The sequence below is a fragment of the Callionymus lyra genome, chromosome 2, assembly GCF_982586985.1.
Source record: "Callionymus lyra chromosome 2, fCalLyr1.hap1.1, whole genome shotgun sequence".
NCBI lineage: Eukaryota > Metazoa > Chordata > Actinopteri > Syngnathiformes > Callionymidae > Callionymus > Callionymus lyra.
The window spans coordinates 1,687,900-1,710,035 of NC_141819.1; the positions used below are offsets into that span (position 1 = coordinate 1,687,900).

Below are 22,136 nucleotides of genomic sequence, written 5' to 3' on the forward strand. Positions count from 1 at the left end.
CTTTTGTGTGTTTTCTCTGCTGGTGACGAGTTGAAATGAGGAAGTGACGTCACAGTGATGGAAGAGGATACAGAGTAGACTTCCTCTGACTCTTAAAGACGTTTTTGTTTGAAAAATATTTATTACATCAAGTTAAGTGAAGTTCTTGTGTTTCTAGGACGTTTTCTACGATAACTATAGTTTGAAATATGTTTTAAAATATCCCGAACATCCCGGTTTATATCACGTGATCTTCATTTGCATATCTCGCGCCAATTTGTGTATTTATTCCTTTTTATTTTTCACCCACTTGTTCTTATCTTTTTATGTTGTTTTTTAACTAAACACAAACGTTTAACGAGTTTAATTTAAATGTAATTACTAAATATTACCCATCAGCCCCTGCAACTCGGGCTCTGATTGGCTGACAAGTGCGGCGTTGCCCCGGCAACAAACTCCTTTGGCGGTGACACGAGCAGCCGCGGCTAACAGTTAGCTTAGCTTAGAAACTTCACTTTTACGTCACAAGTTCAACGAAAACGACTTCAACGAACCGTCAGAACAAAAGTAAGAGAAAATACGTCATGTTAGTATTAACTTCTGCGTCACGTGTTCGTTTTGCTATCGGCAGGTTTTAATTGAAATTTGTAAAAAAAATACATTTTCATGCTAATGCTAACGTTTATATTCGAAACATTTAATATTTGTTGAAGTTTTCATTGATGTTAGGTTTTTGTAGCTTATCCGTGTATTTTATACTGTGTTTGTGAAACATTATTTAATGGTTCTTTCGAATTATTGTTGTAATTCCATAATATCAGTTTAAACAATTCTGAAGTGACGTCGATAATAGAGAATAAAGTGACGAATATTGTTAGTAAATGTTATCAAATTAAAGTTGAAAAAACACCAGAGAAGACACAACTTTTTTATTTTGTCTTGAGTAAAGTGTTTATTTTTGTATTTTTTCATTTGAAAATCTTTGCTTCCTCAGCATTTAGTACATAAATAAAACCATCCGTTTGCCGAGAGAAATGTAATTGTTTTTTATTTATTGTAATTATACATGTATTGGATTGTCTTTACATGTATTTATCATGTGTTATTGCTGCTGGAGGATCCGTAACGTTTTTATCTATTTGAAAACGATCATTAAAAAGATACATTTGTGTCGAAGATAGTTTTAGATTCAGTGAGAAATGAAACGTGAGGGTAATAAATGTAAATAGATTTAAAGTGCTGCGAATGATCATAACAAACGTGTCTCCTGTGGTCGCCTGAAGAAAAATGTGGCTGAAGTCTCGCGGCGCCGTCGCTCGTACCGACGACCACAGACTCGCGGGATCTTCAATCCTGCAAATAAAAAGATGAAGGTAAGATTTCGTGAGTATAACTCTTTTATCTCCGTAACATTTTGAATGTTTACGACGTGCACGAGGGCGACACCTGAGCCTTGAGCCCCGAATACATATCATTCCAACGACCCCCGGCCGACCTCACACCTGACGGTCTCACGACCCCAGAGATGTGAAGCTGCCATGAATGATGACGTGCAGGTGAGTCATCGTACATTCAACCTTCTTCGATGGTCGGGCGAAGGTGCGCACAGGTGGGCCGACATCACTTTACACCTGAGAACTCGCCCGACACGCCTCCCGACGCTTCAATAATGGCCTCACTGTTGCCTCACCTGTCGGCTGCTGGCGTGTCACAGGTGTGCGTCGGAGGGGTTGCCGGCAGGAATCTGCCGCGGCTTGTTTTTTTCGGGGTGGGACACCATGACCTCAGGCGCTGGGGCGGGCGGATGCAAGAAGAGATGAGGAGGCGGGTGAGACCCACGACTCCACCGGGCGTCACCGGGCGTCACGGAGGGCCAGCGAGGGGTTAAACCAGTCCTGTCACCTTCCGTCACGTCACGACCACTTGGACGTCCAGAAGAAAAATGTGTTTTCTGACAGGATGAGAGAGAGAACATGGAGGGCGATGTTTCTTTAAGAGAGATGGAGAGAGAGAGAGGGACGGAGAGAGAGAGAAAGGGAGGGACCTCTTTGCCCTCCAGAAACCAGGAAGGGAATTGAGTTGATCTGCTGCTGCCTGGTTTAGCGCATACGGGGCTTTAAGCTGCACAACAGAGAGGGGGAGAGAGAGAGCTCCGGAGTGGAGGAGGCAGAGGGCTGAGCTAACCCACAACAAGCACCACCACGGCTGTCGCAGGTGAGCTACAGACACCCTGCCATCGCTGCCCGTCCTGGGCCTGTCGAGCAGAGGGGGCGCAGGGCATGGGAGGACAGGAGCGAGGGAGGAATCAGGGAGGGGAGAACAGAAAGGAGAGCAGGGTGGGGGGGCTGAGAGGAGAGGTAGGTCACCATAGTTCCTCTTTCTAAAGTACTTCCTCTGCTGCTCTGGAGGGTCTAAAGTTTATGGGAGGTTTTAACTTTTAAGGCAGGTGGAACCACTTAGGGGGGTGAGTGAGGGGGGGGGGGGGTGAGGGAGAAACCGAAATGATTGGACCAATAACAGCAACTTCTGGGAGAGTGACAGCTGTGTGTCAATCATGTTGACAGTCGAGCAGCAGCTCAGGAATCCTGGCTTCACGAGTCGCTCCTTGTGTTGCGAGTCCGGGACGAGTCGACTCTGGTACCTGAGCGACTCTGGTGTGTGACTCGCTGAGCAGCTCAGAGAGACACTGACGGTGCTGAGGACGGGGGGAGGCTGGGGCTCGTAGTCCCGTCAGGGCCGCGGGCTCGGGTCACACGGGGTCTCTGAACTCCACGTCCCATCATGCACCGCCTCTGGCAACCCAGGAAAGAGAAGAGCCGGCAGCCTATGGCGACCAGGGGGTGTGGTGAGTGAGCAGCCGCCCGGCCAATCGGCACCAGGCATGGGAGGTGTGGGCTGAACACACAGGGGGTGGGCTTGTCGGTGGAGGCTGAAGGGAAGAGAAGCTCTGGGTGTTTGTGTGAACATGACAGGGGCCACTTTCACGTTTCCTGCCGGGTCCAGCAGCCCAGAGACGTCCAGGAGTCTGTGGTGAGGGCGAGTCCTGCACGGGGGCGTCCGTGGAAGACCATGAGGTTCAGAGTTCTTGACCCACTTGCAGCAAATGGGTCGGTGCTGAGTTGAAGCTTCGCTGCTCATTGAAAGTTCCTCGTAAGTCCAGAGTTTCATCAGATCGTCTCTTCCTGTTGTTGGACGTCGTGGCTATTATTAGTCGGTGTCGTCTCCTCAGATGTTTCTCCACCGCTGCAAATGTGCTAATGGGATGAAAGATTAGAGGCGGGTCGCTCAGGAGGGTTGATGGTTCCACGCCGCCTGTGCCACCGAGGCAGAGATTAAAGGATTCCACTGGATTTGGTTCCATCATCTGCTTAATTGAAAGTTTGTACATTTGTTTGTCGTCACCTCACAGGTCGTCTCATGACACGAGTCCTCGCTGGAAGATTCTAATCTTTCCCATCATGCCTTGTTGTGGCTCGTGGTCTCATCAGACAGACCCCTGACTGTGTTTCCTGATCACTGCGAGAATTCTTTCCTCTTCATTCTGGCTCAACTTGTTTGTTTGGTGCGTGAGCATCTGGGCATGGCCAGGATCGAGGGAACCGTCGCTGAAAACGCCCAGAACGTTGTGTAGAACTTTTGTTGTTGTTGTTCAGTCGTGAATACCAGTGGGTTGTGTCACTATTTCTCTCAGCGTAGAATGTCGTGAAGGTTTAGAAACGAAGGTGTTTTTCTGCAAAGTTGTGCTGTGAAGGCATGTGTGTGTGCGAGTGTGTGTGTGTGTGTGAGTGCCGGCCAGAGTGTGTTACCAACAATAGACTGGTGGAGAATTGCAGGGACGTCTGTGGGCAGCGTTAAGACACCACCCATCAATTTGGCGGTGAGGCTGAGTACAGTTTGATATTCCTGTATGCTAGTGACTCCATTACTTTGGTCTGAACCGGTCCGGAGAGACGCTCTCGATGATGTCAGCGAGGTAGTGTGAGACGGTATTTATAGTGAAAGTTGTGTTGTAGGTTGTGCTTATTAAAGTGGACCGACTCTGTCCGACCTTCAGAAAGTTTGCTGCCGCCTGTGTCAAGTTAGTTTGTCAGCTGCTCACACACCACAGCTTCCACACAGACCCTCCTCTGTTGTCGCTGCCTGTTGTTGTGCTCGGTCCTGGGGGAGTAGAGGGGCTTCTTCTGTTGTCTGACGGGACTCTTGTCACGGAGCGAGAAGCACGACCTGATCAAATTAAGTGACGAGTGTGAGGAGGACGTTCGCTCGTTTCACCGAGATGTTCCGTTCAAACCAGACGGTCCCGGCGTGTTCGATGCTTTCAGAACCTCTTGGTAAAGGTCTTGACAAATACGACATAATAAAAACTCTTGTTGACATCATAGCGTGATGACACATGTCCATAAACCATTCATTTTAAAGAACACATTTTGAAGGACTTTGAGAGTCTGGGATGATGGACACTTTTCTTCTGACAAACCTGACCTTCATCCATTAATGACGATCAATAAACGGATGTTTTGAACGTGTTGAACCAGGAAATGATCAACAGCCCAGTTCAAACGAAGACGAGGATCAAAAGAACATACTATGAAATGACATGGAAGGAAGAAGGAAGTGTGCGACTATGAACTTGTGGAAGTGAATTCCTTCAGTAACTTAACGTAAGTGAGTAATTGTTTAAAGCTCCCAGAGTGAATCCATTCATGTCCAGGTCCAGATGTTTCTTCACATCAAGTGTTTAAACTGTGGTAGAACCAGCCTCGCGCTCACAACACGTATCTATGATTTGTTTGACCATTGATTCGTTTTTATTGTTGACCGTGAACCTCAGCTCATCAAGTTATTAACAGTAGTAATTATTATTATTACAGTAATATTTCATTTGCGTTCATCGTAGTGTTTGATGTTATTTTAATCGTCCGCTCCTCATTGAAGTTACTTGGTTTCTGGAAGGTTTTTATTTCCTCAAGATCAACATCTAATGTTATCTCGACCCAAAGTACGCTCCGACCTCGACCTCGACCTCGACCTTGACCTTGTCTCCGCGCTCGGGTCAAGTCGGCAGAAGCGCTGGAGGCTCAGCTCCATCGTTGTGAGTTCAAGATGTCAGACGTGAACAGTGAGCGAAGCCGAGAGCGTCTGATAACAGAACAGGTTTTGTGACTGGCTTGTTAAAGCCTGGCAGGAAGTCCTCGTCCCATGTTAGGCTGTACAAGAGTCACTCCTGGAGGAACTTCTGCTGCGCCGGGTTCTCTCCAGTCGTACTCGTTCTTCTTGTTGAGGCCTCGAGATGCTCTGAAGAACCCGGAGCTGCCCGGGATCTGTGTAAGACTCGAAACCAAAATATTTTAAATGAAGAAGAACATTTAGATTTAATATATTTTCCCTTTAATATACTTGCATGGACTCAAAAGAGTGTCGGCATCATTTTCCTGTCGACCACGAAGCTGCAAAGAAGCTGAAATAAGTAAAACATGTTGGAAGACTTTAGATTTTAAAAGACTGTAACTTATACCTGAGATCTTAACTCTTGGATTTCAAACCTTACTTCGAATCAGAAGAAGGTTAAGTGTCATTTCAGTCCAGACATCAGTTCATGGAGGTCATTCTGAGCCAGAGAAGATCTTTCTGAAGAACCAAGATGACTCAAGCCTTCATAGATGTATAAACATAGACCGTTTTTGTTCACCAAAAATATGGTTGAATCAGTCAATAATTATCTTTTATTGAAATAAAAAGATGTTTAATTTGTCTCTTCTCACTTATTATTTATTGGCTGTTTTTATTGATGTATCTCAAGACACTTGTATGTCCACATACGTGTCAATATACCGTTTTTATTGATGTATCTCAAGACACTTGTATGTCCACATACGTGTCAATATACCGTTTTTATTGATGTATCTCAAGACACTTGTATGTCCACATACGTGTCAATATACCGTTTTTATTGATGTATCTCAAGACACTTGTATGTCCACATACGTGTCAATATACCGTTTTTATTGATGTATCTCAAGATACTTGTATGTCCACATACGTGTCAATATACCGTTTTTATTGATGTATCTCAAGATACTTGTATGTCCACATACGTGTCAATATACCGTTTTTATTGATGTATCTCAAGACACTTGTATGTCCACATACGTGTCAATATACCGTTTTTATTGATGTATCTCAAGACACTTGTATGTCCACATACGTGTCAATATACTGTTTTTATTGATGTATCTCAAGACACTTGTATGTCCACATACGTGTCAATATACTGTTTTTATTGATGTATCTCAAGACACTTGTATGTCCACATACGTGTCAATATACCGTTTTTATTGATGTATCTCAAGATACTTGTATGTCCACATACGTGTCAATATACTGTTTTTATTGATGTATCTCAAGACACTTGTATGTCCACATACGTGTCAATATACCGTTTTTATTGATGTATCTCAAGACACTTGTATGTCCACATACGTGTCAATATACCGTTTTTATTGATGTATCTCAAGATACTTGTATGTCCACATACGTGTCAATATACCGTTTTTATTGATGTATCTCAAGATACTTGTATGTCCACATACGTGTCAATATACCGTTTTTATTGATGTATCTCAAGATACTTGTATGTCCACATACGTGTCAATATACCGTTTTTATTGATGTATCTCAAGACACTTGTATGTCCACATACGTGTCAATATACCGTTTTTATTGATGTATCTCAAGATACTTGTATGTCCACATACGTGTCAATATACTGTTTTTATTGATGTATCTCAAGACACTTGTATGTCCACATACGTGTCAATATACCGTTTTTATTGATGTATCTCAAGACACTTGTATGTCCACATACGTGTCAATATACTGTTTTTATTGATGTATCTCAAGATACTTGTATGTCCACATACGTGTCAATATACCGTTTTTATTGATGTATCTCAAGACACTTGTATGTCCACATACGTGTCAATATACTGTTTTTATTGATGTATCTCAAGACACTTGTATGTCCACATACGTGTCAATATACTGTTTTTATTGATGTATCTCAAGACACTTGTATGTCCACATACGTGTCAATATACCGTTTTTATTGATGTATCTCAAGACACTTGTATGTCCACATACGTGTCAATATACTGTTTTTATTGATGTATCTCAAGACACTTGTATGTCCACATACGTGTCAATATACCGTTTTTATTGATGTATCTCAAGACACTTGTATGTCCACATACGTGTCAATATACTGTTTTTATTGATGTATCTCAAGACACTTGTATGTCCACATACGTGTCAATATACCGTTTTTATTGATGTATCTCAAGACACTTGTATGTCCACATACGTGTCAATATACTGTTTTTATTGATGTATCTCAAGACACTTGTATGTCCACATACGTGTCAATATACTGTTTTTATTGATGTATCTCAAGACACTTGTATGTCCACATACGTGTCAATATACTGTTTTTATTGATGTATCTCAAGACACTTGTATGTCCACATACGTGTCAATATACTGTTTTTATTGATGTATCTCAAGACACTTGTATGTCCACATACGTGTCAATATACCGTTTTTATTGATGTATCTCAAGACACTTGTATGTCCACATACGTGTCAATATACCGTTTTTATTGATGTATCTCAAGATACTTGTATGTCCACATACGTGTCAATATACCGTTTTTATTGATGTATCTCAAGATACTTGTATGTCCACATACGTGTCAATATACCGTTTTTATTGATGTATCTCAAGATACTTGTATGTCCACATACGTGTCAATATACCGTTTTTATTGATGTATCTCAAGACACTTGTATGTCCACATACGTGTCAATATACCGTTTTTATTGATGTATCTCAAGATACTTGTATGTCCACATACGTGTCAATATACTGTTTTTATTGATGTATCTCAAGACACTTGTATGTCCACATACGTGTCAATATACCGTTTTTATTGATGTATCTCAAGACACTTGTATGTCCACATACGTGTCAATATACTGTTTTTATTGATGTATCTCAAGATACTTGTATGTCCACATACGTGTCAATATACCGTTTTTATTGATGTATCTCAAGACACTTGTATGTCCACATACGTGTCAATATACTGTTTTTATTGATGTATCTCAAGACACTTGTATGTCCACATACGTGTCAATATACTGTTTTTATTGATGTATCTCAAGACACTTGTATGTCCACATACGTGTCAATATACCGTTTTTATTGATGTATCTCAAGACACTTGTATGTCCACATACGTGTCAATATACTGTTTTTATTGATGTATCTCAAGACACTTGTATGTCCACATACGTGTCAATATACCGTTTTTATTGATGTATCTCAAGACACTTGTATGTCCACATACGTGTCAATATACTGTTTTTATTGATGTATCTCAAGACACTTGTATGTCCACATACGTGTCAATATACCGTTTTTATTGATGTATCTCAAGACACTTGTATGTCCACATACGTGTCAATATACTGTTTTTATTGATGTATCTCAAGACACTTGTATGTCCACATACGTGTCAATATACTGTTTTTATTGATGTATCTCAAGACACTTGTATGTCCACATACGTGTCAATATACTGTTTTTATTGATGTATCTCAAGACACTTGTATGTCCACATACGTGTCAATATACTGTTTTTATTGATGTATCTCAAGACACTTGTATGTCCACATACGTGTCAATATACCGTTTTTATTGATGTATCTCAAGACACTTGTATGTCCACATACGTGTCAATATACTGTTTTTATTGATGTATCTCAAGACACTTGTATGTCCACATACGTGTCAATATACCGTTTTTATTGATGTATCTCAAGACACTTGTATGTCCACATATGTGTCAATATACCGTTTTTATTGATGTATCTCAAGACACTTGTATGTCCACATACGTGTCAATATACTGTTTTTATTGATGTATCTCAAGATACTTGTATGTCCACATACGTGTCAATATACCGTTTTTATTGATGTATCTCAAGACACTTGTATGTCCACATACGTGTCAATATACTGTTTTTATTGATGTATCTCAAGACACTTGTATGTCCACATACGTGTCAATATACCGTTTTTATTGATGTATCTCAAGACACTTGTATGTCCACATACGTGTCAATATACTGTTTTTATTGATGTATCTCAAGACACTTGTATGTCCACATATGTGTCAATATACCGTTTTTATTGATGTATCTCAAGACACTTGTATGTCCACATACGTGTCAATATACCGTTTTTATTGATGTATCTCAAGACACTTGTATGTCCACATACGTGTCAATATACCGTTTTTATTGATGTATCTCAAGACACTTGTATGTCCACATACGTGTCAATATACTGTTTTTATTGATGTATCTCAAGATACTTGTATGTCCACATACGTGTCAATATACCGTTTTTATTGATGTATCTCAAGACACTTGTATGTCCACATACGTGTCAATATACTGTTTTTATTGATGTATCTCAAGACACTTGTATGTCCACATACGTGTCAATATACTGTTTTTATTGATGTATCTCAAGACACTTGTATGTCCACATACGTGTCAATATACCGTTTTTATTGATGTATCTCAAGACACTTGTATGTCCACATACGTGTCAATATACTGTTTTTATTGATGTATCTCAAGACACTTGTATGTCCACATACGTGTCAATATACCGTTTTTATTGATGTATCTCAAGACACTTGTATGTCCACATACGTGTCAATATACCGTTTTTATTGATGTATCTCAAGACACTTGTATGTCCACATACGTGTCAATATACTGTTTTTATTGATGTATCTCAAGATACTTGTATGTCCACATACGTGTCAATATACCGTTTTTATTGATGTATCTCAAGACACTTGTATGTCCACATACGTGTCAATATACCGTTTTTATTGATGTATCTCAAGACACTTGTATGTCCACATACGTGTCAATATACCGTTTTTATTGATGTATCTCAAGACACTTGTATGTCCACATACGTGTCAATATACCGTTTTTATTGATGTATCTCAAGACACTTGTATGTCCACATACGTGTCAATATACCGTTTTTATTGATGTATCTCAAGACACTTGTATGTCCACATAAGTGTCAATATACCGTTTTTATTGATGTATCTCAAGACACTTGTATGTCCACATACGTGTCAATATACCGTTTTTATTGATGTATCTCAAGACACTTGTATGTCCACATACGTGTCAATATACTGTTTTTATTGATGTATCTCAAGATACTTGTATGTCCACATACGTGTCAATATACCGTTTTTATTGATGTATCTCAAGACACTTGTATGTCCACATACGTGTCAATATACCGTTTTTATTGATGTATCTCAAGACACTTGTATGTCCACATACGTGTCAATATACTGTTTTTATTGATGTATCTCAAGACACTTGTATGTCCACATACGTGTCAATATACCGTTTTTATTGATGTATCTCAAGACACTTGTATGTCCACATACGTGTCAATATACTGTTTTTATTGATGTATCTCAAGACACTTGTATGTCCACATACGTGTCAATATACCGTTTTTATTGATGTATCTCAAGACACTTGTATGTCCACATACGTGTCAATATACTGTTTTTATTGATGTATCTCAAGACACTTGTATGTCCACATACGTGTCAATATACCGTTTTTATTGATGTATCTCAAGACACTTGTATGTCCACATACGTGTCAATATACCGTTTTTATTGATGTATCTCAAGACACTTGTATGTCCACATACGTGTCAATATACCGTTTTTATTGATGTATCTCAAGACACTTGTATGTCCACATACGTGTCAATATACTGTTTTTATTGATGTATCTCAAGACACTTGTATGTCCACATACGTGTCAATATACCGTTTTTATTGATGTATCTCAAGACACTTGTATGTCCACATAAGTGTCAATATACCGTTTTTATTGATGTATCTCAAGACACTTGTATGTCCACATACGTGTCAATATACCGTTTTTATTGATGTATCTCAAGACACTTGTATGTCCACATACGTGTCAATATACTGTTTTTATTGATGTATCTCAAGATACTTGTATGTCCACATACGTGTCAATATACCGTTTTTATTGATGTATCTCAAGACACTTGTATGTCCACATACGTGTCAATATACCGTTTTTATTGATGTATCTCAAGACACTTGTATGTCCACATACGTGTCAATATACTGTTTTTATTGATGTATCTCAAGACACTTGTATGTCCACATACGTGTCAATATACCGTTTTTATTGATGTATCTCAAGACACTTGTATGTCCACATACGTGTCAATATACTGTTTTTATTGATGTATCTCAAGACACTTGTATGTCCACATACGTGTCAATATACCGTTTTTATTGATGTATCTCAAGACACTTGTATGTCCACATACGTGTCAATATACTGTTTTTATTGATGTATCTCAAGACACTTGTATGTCCACATACGTGTCAATATACCGTTTTTATTGATGTATCTCAAGACACTTGTATGTCCACATACGTGTCAATATACCGTTTTTATTGATGTATCTCAAGACACTTGTATGTCCACATACGTGTCAATATACCGTTTTTATTGATGTATCTCAAGACACTTGTATGTCCACATACGTGTCAATATACCGTTTTTATTGATGTATCTCAAGACACTTGTATGTCCACATACGTGTCAATATACCGTTTTTATTGATGTATCTCAAGACACTTGTATGTCCACATAAGTGTCAATATACCGTTTTTATTGATGTATCTCAAGACACTTGTATGTCCACATACGTGTCAATATACCGTTTTTATTGATGTATCTCAAGACACTTGTATGTCCACATACGTGTCAATATACCGTTTTTATTGATGTATCTCAAGATACTTGTATGTCCACATACGTGTCAATATACCGTTTTTATTGATGTATCTCAAGACACTTGTATGTCCACATACGTGTCAATATACCGTTTTTATTGATGTATCTCAAGACACTTGTATGTCCACATACGTGTCAATATACTGTTTTTATTGATGTATCTCAAGACACTTGTATGTCCACATACGTGTCAATATACCGTTTTTATTGATGTATCTCAAGACACTTGTATGTCCACATACGTGTCAATATACTGTTTTTATTGATGTATCTCAAGACACTTGTATGTCCACATACGTGTCAATATACCGTTTTTATTGATGTATCTCAAGACACTTGTATGTCCACATACGTGTCAATATACTGTTTTTATTGATGTATCTCAAGACACTTGTATGTCCACATACGTGTCAATATACCGTTTTTATTGATGTATCTCAAGACACTTGTATGTCCACATACGTGTCAATATACCGTTTTTATTGATGTATCTCAAGACACTTGTATGTCCACATACGTGTCAATATACCGTTTTTATTGATGTATCTCAAGATACTTGTATGTCCACATACGTGTCAATATACCGTTTTTATTGATGTATCTCAAGATACTTGTATGTCCACATACGTGTCAATATACCGTTTTTATTGATGTATCTCAAGATACTTGTATGTCCACATACGTGTCAATATACCGTTTTTATTGATGTATCTCAAGATACTTGTATGTCCACATACGTGTCAATATACCGTTTTTATTGATGTATCTCAAGACACTTGTATGTCCACATACGTGTCAATATACCGTTTTTATTGATGTATCTCAAGACACTTGTATGTCCACATACGTGTCAATATACCGTTTTTATTGATGTATCTCAAGACACTTGTATGTCCACATACGTGTCAATATACCGTTTTTATTGATGTATCTCAAGATACTTGTATGTCCACATACGTGTCAATATACCGTTTTTATTGATGTATCTCAAGATACTTGTATGTCCACATACGTGTCAATATACCGTTTTTATTGATGTATCTCAAGATACTTGTATGTCCACATACGTGTCAATATACCGTTTTTATTGATGTATCTCAAGACACTTGTATGTCCACATACGTGTCAATATACCGTTTTTATTGATGTATCTCAAGACACTTGTATGTCCACATACGTGTCAATATACCTGAATGACATGTCGTTAACGCTGTGTACAAGAACATTTGAAAACCAAATAAATACCAAGAAAGTTCAGGTGGATTTTGAGTCGTATAATTGTTGAACTGATAGAAACCAACTTATTGAACATGTTTTAAATGTGGCTAGAATTGTATTGACATTGAAAGAATGTAATTGTTAGATATTTTAATTCAAACATGTTCAAAGTACATTTGTTGTCAAAGATCGATGCAAATGTTTCAAAGGATGAAAAGTGTTTTGATATTCTTCAGTCAAATCTAGTTTGTTCACTGAAGTGGAGTCAGAACGTTGAGATTAAACCCACCAGCCTTCAGGAGATAACACAGGTTGTGTAATTGATGCACATCTGGAGGAAGAAACTCTAGACCCACCAACAACTCCTCAGTGTCTGACTCTCGTCGTATCTATCAAACTCTATTTGTTACGTTCAAGTTGTTTGATCACGTTTCTGATCGGAAGAAACTGATGTAAACAAAACCAAAAGTGTGATTCTATGTCTGTCCTATAACCCCTGAGGGTCGTTGGGTCACCACAGATGATCTGTTGACCAGCTCTCACTGAGTCCATTCCCTGACGTCGTCCTCCCATCTTTTTCTTCGTTCCCCTCGTCTTATGCCACCTCGTACGCTTCCTTGTAGGATGGTTTTTGCCAGGCCTGAGGATCTGGTGAGCGTAACACCTCAGTTTACGCTGGATAACGACGGTAAGCGGGTCATGTGGGCCGATGGCTTGTGTGGTCTTCTGCCGGACTTCCTCGTCTGTGACACGTTGGATCTAGGAGATTCCTGTGAGTCTTCTCCATGTTCTGTATTCTGTAGCTCAACTGTAAGCTCCATGTTTCGAAGAAAGATGATCGCAGCAGTCTCACCTTTGATGCCAGACTGATGTTTTTGTCTCTCCATATGGGCTTGAGTTTTGCCAGAGCAGAAGTTGTTTGAGCAATTCTGGCAAGGACTTCCTGCTCGGATCCTTCATCGGACACGATTGCTCAGAGATATTTGAAGGTGGACACTGTGTCCAGTGCCTGTCCATGGATCTCTGAGAGGAGGCCCCTGTTGTTGCTGGTCATGATTTTGGTTTTATTTGCATGGATTTCCATTCCATAGGCTCATGAGATGGTGTCAAGCCTTTATAACTAGGCTGGCCAGGTCTTCTTCATCTCCAGCTAATGTCATCCACAAAACGTAGGTTTGTTGTGCAAGCTAGTATCATTGACACTTTTTCCGAGGTGTGATGCTGAGTTACTGGGTCCATGGTACTCCCCCACTTTGCCAGATTTTATTGCAGAGGATTGTGAGACCTTGGCTTCTCCACCTGCTTGTACGAGCTCTGCTGCGATGTTCTCCACTCCGGCTGGTTTTCAGTCTCAACGTCTTCCCGGAGGATGGGGAGCTGGTCCTCTTCCTTCATGGCTTTACGACTGTTCTGAGAAGTTTTCTGTCCACCTGTCCAAGATTTCCTTTCCTTCCGTTCACCAATCTTTGCTCTGAGTTATAGAGACTCTGAGAGAATCTGAAGATGAGCAGTGGTGCAAACCTCCTTCTTATCTTTGCCTTGAAGGCGTCTGCCACCTCAGGGTCTCATGGTTTGGTCCAGGTCCAAACCTTATTCTGGTGCACTTGAAGCTTTCGATCTTCTTTAAGTTGAAGGTGAAAGGACACCAGGGCGAGGTCGCGGTCGCTCCCAATGTCTGCCTTTGGAAATCTGCGAGTCCTACCGGTATGACTGGTTGAGGCTTCGTGACCATGCTGTCATCGATCTGGTCGTTGTATTCCCCACCAGGGCTGTGTCAGGTCCGTCGCCTGGAGGCCTTATCGGGGCCAGTTGTGTTCACCAGCAGCAGGTTGTTGTATCTGGTAAACTCCGACCACCTCTGGCCTCTGTCACTGGTCTTGGTGTTGCCAATGCTGGTGTCTGTCGTCCTTGACGCTGAAACAGAACTTGTGGCCTGCATCGCTTGATGTTTCACCGTAGCTGATGCCTGGTTGATTCCAGTGGTATTGATTGATTTCGTGGGTTAGCTCTTGGAGTTTTCCATCAGCAGTTAATGTTCTTACATTCAAGGTTCCCACAACTATATTGTCTCTATTGTGGAACCTGCAGAGTTTCCAGGCAGTTGACCTCTGACCTCCGTCCCAGTGACCGACGGTAGGCCTGGTCCTGGGTGACCCGGGCGACAACAGAGCCCGTATGGGTAAAGCTGTAGCCGTCATCAGGTGGTGTGTCTTGGGCAAATAAACCTGGCTCGCCCATCCCTCTCCGGGCCGGATGCGGTTTCACGTCAGGCCCGGGACCACAAAAAAAACAGAAGTAAAATGAAAAATGAAGAGAATATAATGTAGCAGCAGGAACTTCTCTCTGGTTTGTGAGTGATTGTAAAAGTGAATATGTTGTAAAAACGGTTCATGATTGGTCAGAAAACGAATCCAGGTCCTGCTGTGTTTGTCAGCTGGGGGGTGCTTGTAACTCTCTGTGGCTCCTCAACAGTGTTCCTGCTGCAGGACTTTATATGGCTCTCGTAAACCCCCGCGGTATCATTGTCATATTAAACTTTGAACAACGTGTGGGTGGTGACCTGAGCTACAGGAGAGTTTATCATTGACACCAGAGATATGAACCAGCGTTTATGTCTTCTGTGGTGTCCTTGTCGGTTCTGGATCTTACCCTGTTCCTTCTCTCCGTGCAGCCAATCCAAGCTCTGGCACCGGTGACTCACTTGGCCCTGGCTCGCGTTCAAACCCCCCCCCTCTATTCTGATTATCTCGCAATATCCTCTCGGACCAACCCTAACCTGCTTTGACCTAAAGGACTCACTCTTTGTTCCAAAATAAGGCAGAAACTGTTCCTCAAAAATAATTCCTTTAATACATTTAAACACGTATAAAACATTTTTAAAACCCACTTTTACTTTACACACATTTACAAAAACAATGAACGTATACATTTGAATTGAGCGATGGGTCGTCATAATAACATGTTATGTTTTCATTTTGAATCTTTCAAACTTTATTAGTGTTTAGATTTAAAAGATTTAAAAAACTTTACTTCCATTACATGTGTTGAAAATCACAACAGAATCATCTCACACACGATCACAACAATCCTCTTAACAGGCAGAAACCTCGAGCACAACCAGACTCTGTGTATTTAAAGACTAATGTTTGCTACTGCACTGTACTACATTAATTTTGGTCAGTATTATGTTGGCATTATATTTACTGACCAACCTTCAGACAAATAGTTTAAAAAAAACTCGTATAGAGTTAGTGTTTCACTAGTTTTCAGTAGTTTAGAGGTACTTTGAAGTAAACTTGACCTTAACAAGTATCTTGAAGTTTCAAGAGCCACACACACATTTTACTTCAGAGAAAATACCATCTTTTTGTCCAAACAAAACACTTTTCGGTCAGTTATAATCCACAACACAAATAGTGTCTGTGCGGCCTCACGATATCCTTGATGTCTGGACAGTATCTGTCTCTGGACTGAGCCTCGTCTTCTTCTTCATCAGGTGTTTGATTCGTCTTCTAAAGTCACGCAGGACATGTTTGTTCTTCTGTTATCACCTCACAGAGCAAACGTTCTCTTTTATTCAGTTAAAGTGGACATTTTTGTTCATGTAAAACTCTTCTGAAGCTCAGTCTGTTCAGATCGATTGTTTCTGTCGAACCCCTTTTTAAATTGAAAAATTGTGCCTGAAAAGCTTTTTCTTGTTCTTTTATATTATGGGATGGAATGTGTGTGAAAATACCAAACGTTGTCCAAATGAAGTTGTGCGAGAGGAAGATCCACCTGCAGGTTGGACGTGAACGTGGAAGCGAGGGCGTGGGAGGAGAGTTTGGCTCCTGTTTGACTTGCAAAGCAGGCCCGGGCGCTCGTGGTCCTGGTACCACCAGAGGTTCTGAGGGACTGGAGGGTGAACGGGCCTCGTCGCCCGCTGCCATGAATTAGTGATAGAAGTGTTTCACGAGGAGGTGTTGGGATCAGATTCGTTTCCTCTCGGGACGCTCGGCGGGTCATCTGGGGACAGGTGGCTTCTGCATGCTTTGTTGTGTTCGCTGTGTGTGTGTGTGTGTGTGTGTGTGAGTGTGTGTGTGTGTGTGTGTGTGTGTGCGCGTGTTTTATCTCAGCTCAGAGTCTTTACCCTACAAAGCCCTGACCCCGGGTCAACTGTGTGTGTAGGAGAACATGTACACAATCCTGAATGTACGAGGTTCACCCTCGTCCTCCTCGTCCTCCTCGTCCTCCTCGTCCTCCTCGTCCTCCTCGTCCTCCTCGTCCTCCTCGTCTCCTCGTCCTCCTCGTCGTGTCGATGGCAGGTGGACGGTGGCGTCGGTCCGGACGAGGAGACGAGGTGAAGCCAGGTGAGCGGGGACGTCACGGCGAGGGCCAGGTTAGACAGGTTTGAGGGTGTAACGTCAACATTACTGAGGCTGATCTGACTCTCATTTGAATGTTCTCTCACACACACACACACACACACACACCCTCACATTTCACCTCACCCCCTGCTGCCGAGGGAGGGGCGTGTGTGTGTGTGCAATATTGATGTGGTGTTACAGCATGTGTGTGTGCATGTGTTAATAGAGGGAGTCGGGGCTGGTTCTGCAACCCCCTCCCACCACAGGCCTCCATCATGTTAATCTGCCACCACACGTGAGCGAGGGGACAGCCTTCCTGAAACTTGGCTGGCGGTGCAGGGTGGGGTAACCAGCTCAGACCGGATTGACAACCTCGCTTTTTAATGCCGTTCCCTCGCAGCTTGTTGCTCGTCGTCTTTCCACGAGCCCTCCCTCCAGAACACTTGCACTCCATCCTTTCTTCTGAGGTGAACGTCACTGCTTCACAGGGATTCATGGCTCCACACTCGCACACACGTGTGCAAACCACACACAATATATACACACAAGTATATGAATATATTTCAACTGACGAAATACGTTGTTGAACAATATAAATGTTATAATCAGATCAGTTTTTATTAGGTTTGTATGTCTGTGTGTATATTATTTATTTTTAAAACGTAGTAAACACAACAGAAGATCGACCACAATACTGATGACTAGTAGTACTAGTAGTACTAGTAGTACTAGTAGTACTAGTCATACATTTCCAAAAACCAAGTAAAGAACAGAGTAAACACTTCTAATAGGTTTGACGTATTTGGTCAAAATTTGTTTTGTGAAAGTTTTCCTCGAACATCCATCGTTATAAAAAACTAAATCTATTCTTTCCATTGTGGCTGATTCAACGTTTGACCATTTTTAACTTAACTTAACTTTCGCTGCCCAGTGTGTGAACATACCTTTCTTTTCTCCGTCGTTTCTTCTCGCAGCATGTTCTCGTCTTTAAAGAGATGTTATTTATATCAACTACGTGAGCGTGAACCATGTTTGCCAGTCAGTCAATAGATTAACGTTTCTTCTTCTTCTTCTTCTTCTTCTTCTTCTTTTATACTAATACCTTGAAAACTGTTTTAATTGATGATAATAAAGTCTATCATCATATCTAATGCAGAGATGCATCGTTGATAAGGATGAACTTAAAGTCTTGAATGATCCTCAAATCTACTGATTCATGTCGATGGGAATATTTCAACATGTTGAACAAAAGCTACATTTTTAACATATTTGTCTTTTCAATCTTTTGAGCCTGTTTTCATCATTTCATCGTCTTTGTCGTCCTTCCTTCACTTTAACTTCACTATCACTCTTTATTGAACTATAAACCAAAAAAGAACAACGATAGAAATCAAATGTGATTCGTTACCAAAGATACGAATAGTTCTGTTTTTCTGTCGTTTATTTTGTGTTTTATTATTTCATTCTTTTCATCCGAACAACACGAGAATCTATGTTGTGTTGACAATAAAAGTGCTTTATTGAGTCACTGTCGTGAAAAAAACAATATTGAAGTCTCTTATTGTATTTGTTGAAGTTCTTTTCATTTACATGTGACACCTCCTTGTTTGTTCTCCCGTGTTGCCTGGGTTTACTCCGGACACTCCGGTTTCCTCCCACAGTCCAGAAACATACAGAGGTTGAGTGAGAACTTGAGGGAAATTGTCTGTAGGTATGAGTGTGTGTGTGAATGGTTGTGTGTCTTTGTGTGTCCTGAGACAGACTGGCGTCCTGTCCAGGGTGTCCCCTGCCTCTCACCCTATGAAGCTGGGATAGACTCCAGTCTCTCCGCGACCTCCATAAGGAATAAAACGGTAGAAAATGAATGAATGAATGAATGTCACTGGAGAAACGACTGACTAGTTCGTTGTTTGACTGAAATCTGGGCTTAAAGGGCATAAATGTTTGAGCAAACTTAGTCGGACAAAATGTATATGAACCGACAGTCTGGTCCTGATATCGTCTCTTGATTGACACATTCATCTACTCTTGTAAGACCGTCATCCGTCCAGAGTCCTGCTGGTCTCTGGTGGACCTTCAAGGTGGTTCCTAACCGTGTCTTCTGGTCCTCCTCAGAAAGGCAGACGGACAGACGGCAGGACGGACACGCGGGCGGCGGCTGTGCTGGGCGGCTCGGCGGCAGGCTGGTGGAAGATGTCGTCAGGAGCCGGGGGGAGAGGAGGGCGGAGGCTCAGGGGGACGGCGAGCGGCGGCGGCGCCGGCGCCGGCGGAGGGAAGGGAGAAGCGGAGGAAGGTCCGGTGGGAATCCCTTTCCCGGAGCACAGCGCCGACATCCTGGGCAACCTGAACCGGCAGCGGCTCAGCGGCCAGCTGTGCGACGTGCTGCTGGTGACCCAGGACCGGGAGTTCCCCGCCCACCGCTCGGTGCTGGCGTCCTGCAGCTCCTACTTCCACCAGCTGTTCACGTCGGGCGCCGCCGCCGACCAACACAACGTCTACAACATTGACTTCGTGGCGGCCGAGGCTCTGGGAGCGCTGCTGGACTTCGCCTACACGGCCACGCTGACGGTCAGTCACGGCAGCGTGGCCGACATCCTCGCCGCCGCCCGCCTCCTGGAGATCCCGCCCGTCCAAGACGTCTGTTCTCACCTGCTGGACACCAAAGTGCTCTCCCCGCCGGTACGACGCCTTCCTTCTCAGCGTGCAAGTGCATCATGGGAATTTCGACTTGAGCACTTACAACGTGTTTAAATGTGTTTTTTTGTTTTTTTTAAAGAATTCAAAAATCAATTCAACATTTTAATAACATAGAGCTTGATATTGTAATTCCAGTCAATCAAAAATACATTTTATAAATGCAACATTGTTTAATTCATAGTATTTGTAGTTCAACATAAAAATGTCTTCATACAAAACCAACAGAGCTGTGACGACACACGGTCAAGTTGGATTGAATTGAAAAGACTTTCATTATAATTAAAATATTGAATACATAATAATTCACTTATTAATGCATGGAATTATAATATAAAACTATATTAGTAATAAATACATCAAAATGTTAAACTGCTAAATTAAATTATTTAAAACAAATCCAAACTTTCTATATAGGAATTAGTTCATGTGATTATTAAAGAAAAGGAATGAAATACTGAAAAATAACAACATTAAAAAAAAAGGAATTCAAACAAATGTTAAATGTTAATATCCTGACGACACAGATCTACGCCCAGACGCTTCAGCTGTGAAAGTGTGAAATAATTGACACTTTAAAGAATCAAAGTTCACTTAAAAATCACTTAAAGTGACACAAACTCTCACTGATGCTCTTTAATGAGTCTGACATCACGACACCTTCGACACACACCCACAGCCTCAGGGCTGGTGTGTGTGTGTGTGTGTGTGTGTGTGTAACACATCAAGCACATCCCAGTGACAACACATCAAGTGTTGCTGTGATACAGAGTCTTGTCATGTGACGTTCAAACGCGTGTTCTAACTTCCTGTCATCAAGTCCTGAGAGAACAAAGATACTTCATGTGAGTCACGTTTACATACATAACCATTAGTCGTCAACATCGTAGCTGCAGCTGTCAGAGAACGTCACGATTTCAAGAGTTTGATTGACGCAGACGAGTCACGAATAATGTGTCGCGACTTTCATCCACATCCGTCTTTTTAATCGTCGCCATCAACCATATTTGGAGACTTTTTTTTGTTCCCAAATGTGTTTATTGATAAAACTATCATGTAAATAGTTATTTTCCTCCCTTTGAATGAACTACTGACATTGAATACAATAACATTTGTGTAGAAATAACGACAATAATGATTCATGGATTTAACGTCACTTGTTAAAAGTTGTTTAAACCCGACATTTGTTTCTGGGCCGTAAACACAGAAAATAAATAATCTGTTTTATTAATTGTTACTGGAAGGTTTTACTGGAACAATCTTAAAGAAAAAACACCAAATTATCTTTTAAACCACATTAGTGTGTGACTCTTGAATCGTGAAACATTTGTAAAACACAAAATATTTAGAAAGAAAACTTATTTTTCAGAATCCTCATTCCATATAAATGATGCTAAAACACACGTTGACACAAAGTCTCTAAAAAGCTATGAGACACACACTCACACACTCACACACACACTTACAGAACGTCAGCATACAATGAAACACACAAAGATGCAAATACATCTTGTTGCAACAGTCCAGAGCTCTTGCTGTTATGATAAGATGTTTTTTTAATGCACTTAACTGGTTTTTTTCAGGTCAGGCTTTTGTATTTTTGGCTTTTTTCTACATTAACGATGGTCCGTGAATATAATCCTGACAGTTAACGCGGTACTAAAAAGCTTGTGGACCCCCTGGTTTAAACAAAACTGCTCTCGGTTCAAGTTTCTTATGCACTTGATCATGTGTTTCTTTGTCAGAAAGTATTTCAAATGTTGAATGAGTCGACCTTTACTTTAGAACGAGTTTAAATTTGTGTCAAAACGACATGTTGTCGTCGTTTGAAAACAGTCACTCACAGATAAAGACAGATAATAATAACAAGAGTTGAATCTTCTCTGGTAGAGACAGTTTGGTGATTATTAAGTTACTTCTAAGACTATTATAAAGATTATA

At 41.0% G+C, this 22,136-nt stretch overlaps 1 protein-coding gene across 3 annotated transcripts in view; it reads left to right on the plus strand.

The window, feature by feature from the left end:
* The first annotated feature begins 1,999 nt into the window (after window positions 1-1,999).
* The window catches only part of zbtb7a (zinc finger and BTB domain containing 7a), a 35,171-nt gene continuing 15,034 nt past the window's right edge, over window positions 2,000-22,136 (plus strand). For all 3 annotated transcript variants that reach the window (XR_015710474.1, XR_015710473.1, XM_087783224.1), the window contains exons 1-2: window positions 2,000-2,193; window positions 19,617-20,180. Coding sequence is in view for 1 of the 3 variants with exons in the window: in XM_087783224.1 (XP_087639350.1) it covers window positions 19,695-20,180 (486 nt within the window). In the remaining 2 variants the exon portion in view is untranslated. The remainder of the gene's footprint in view (window positions 2,194-19,616; window positions 20,181-22,136) is intronic.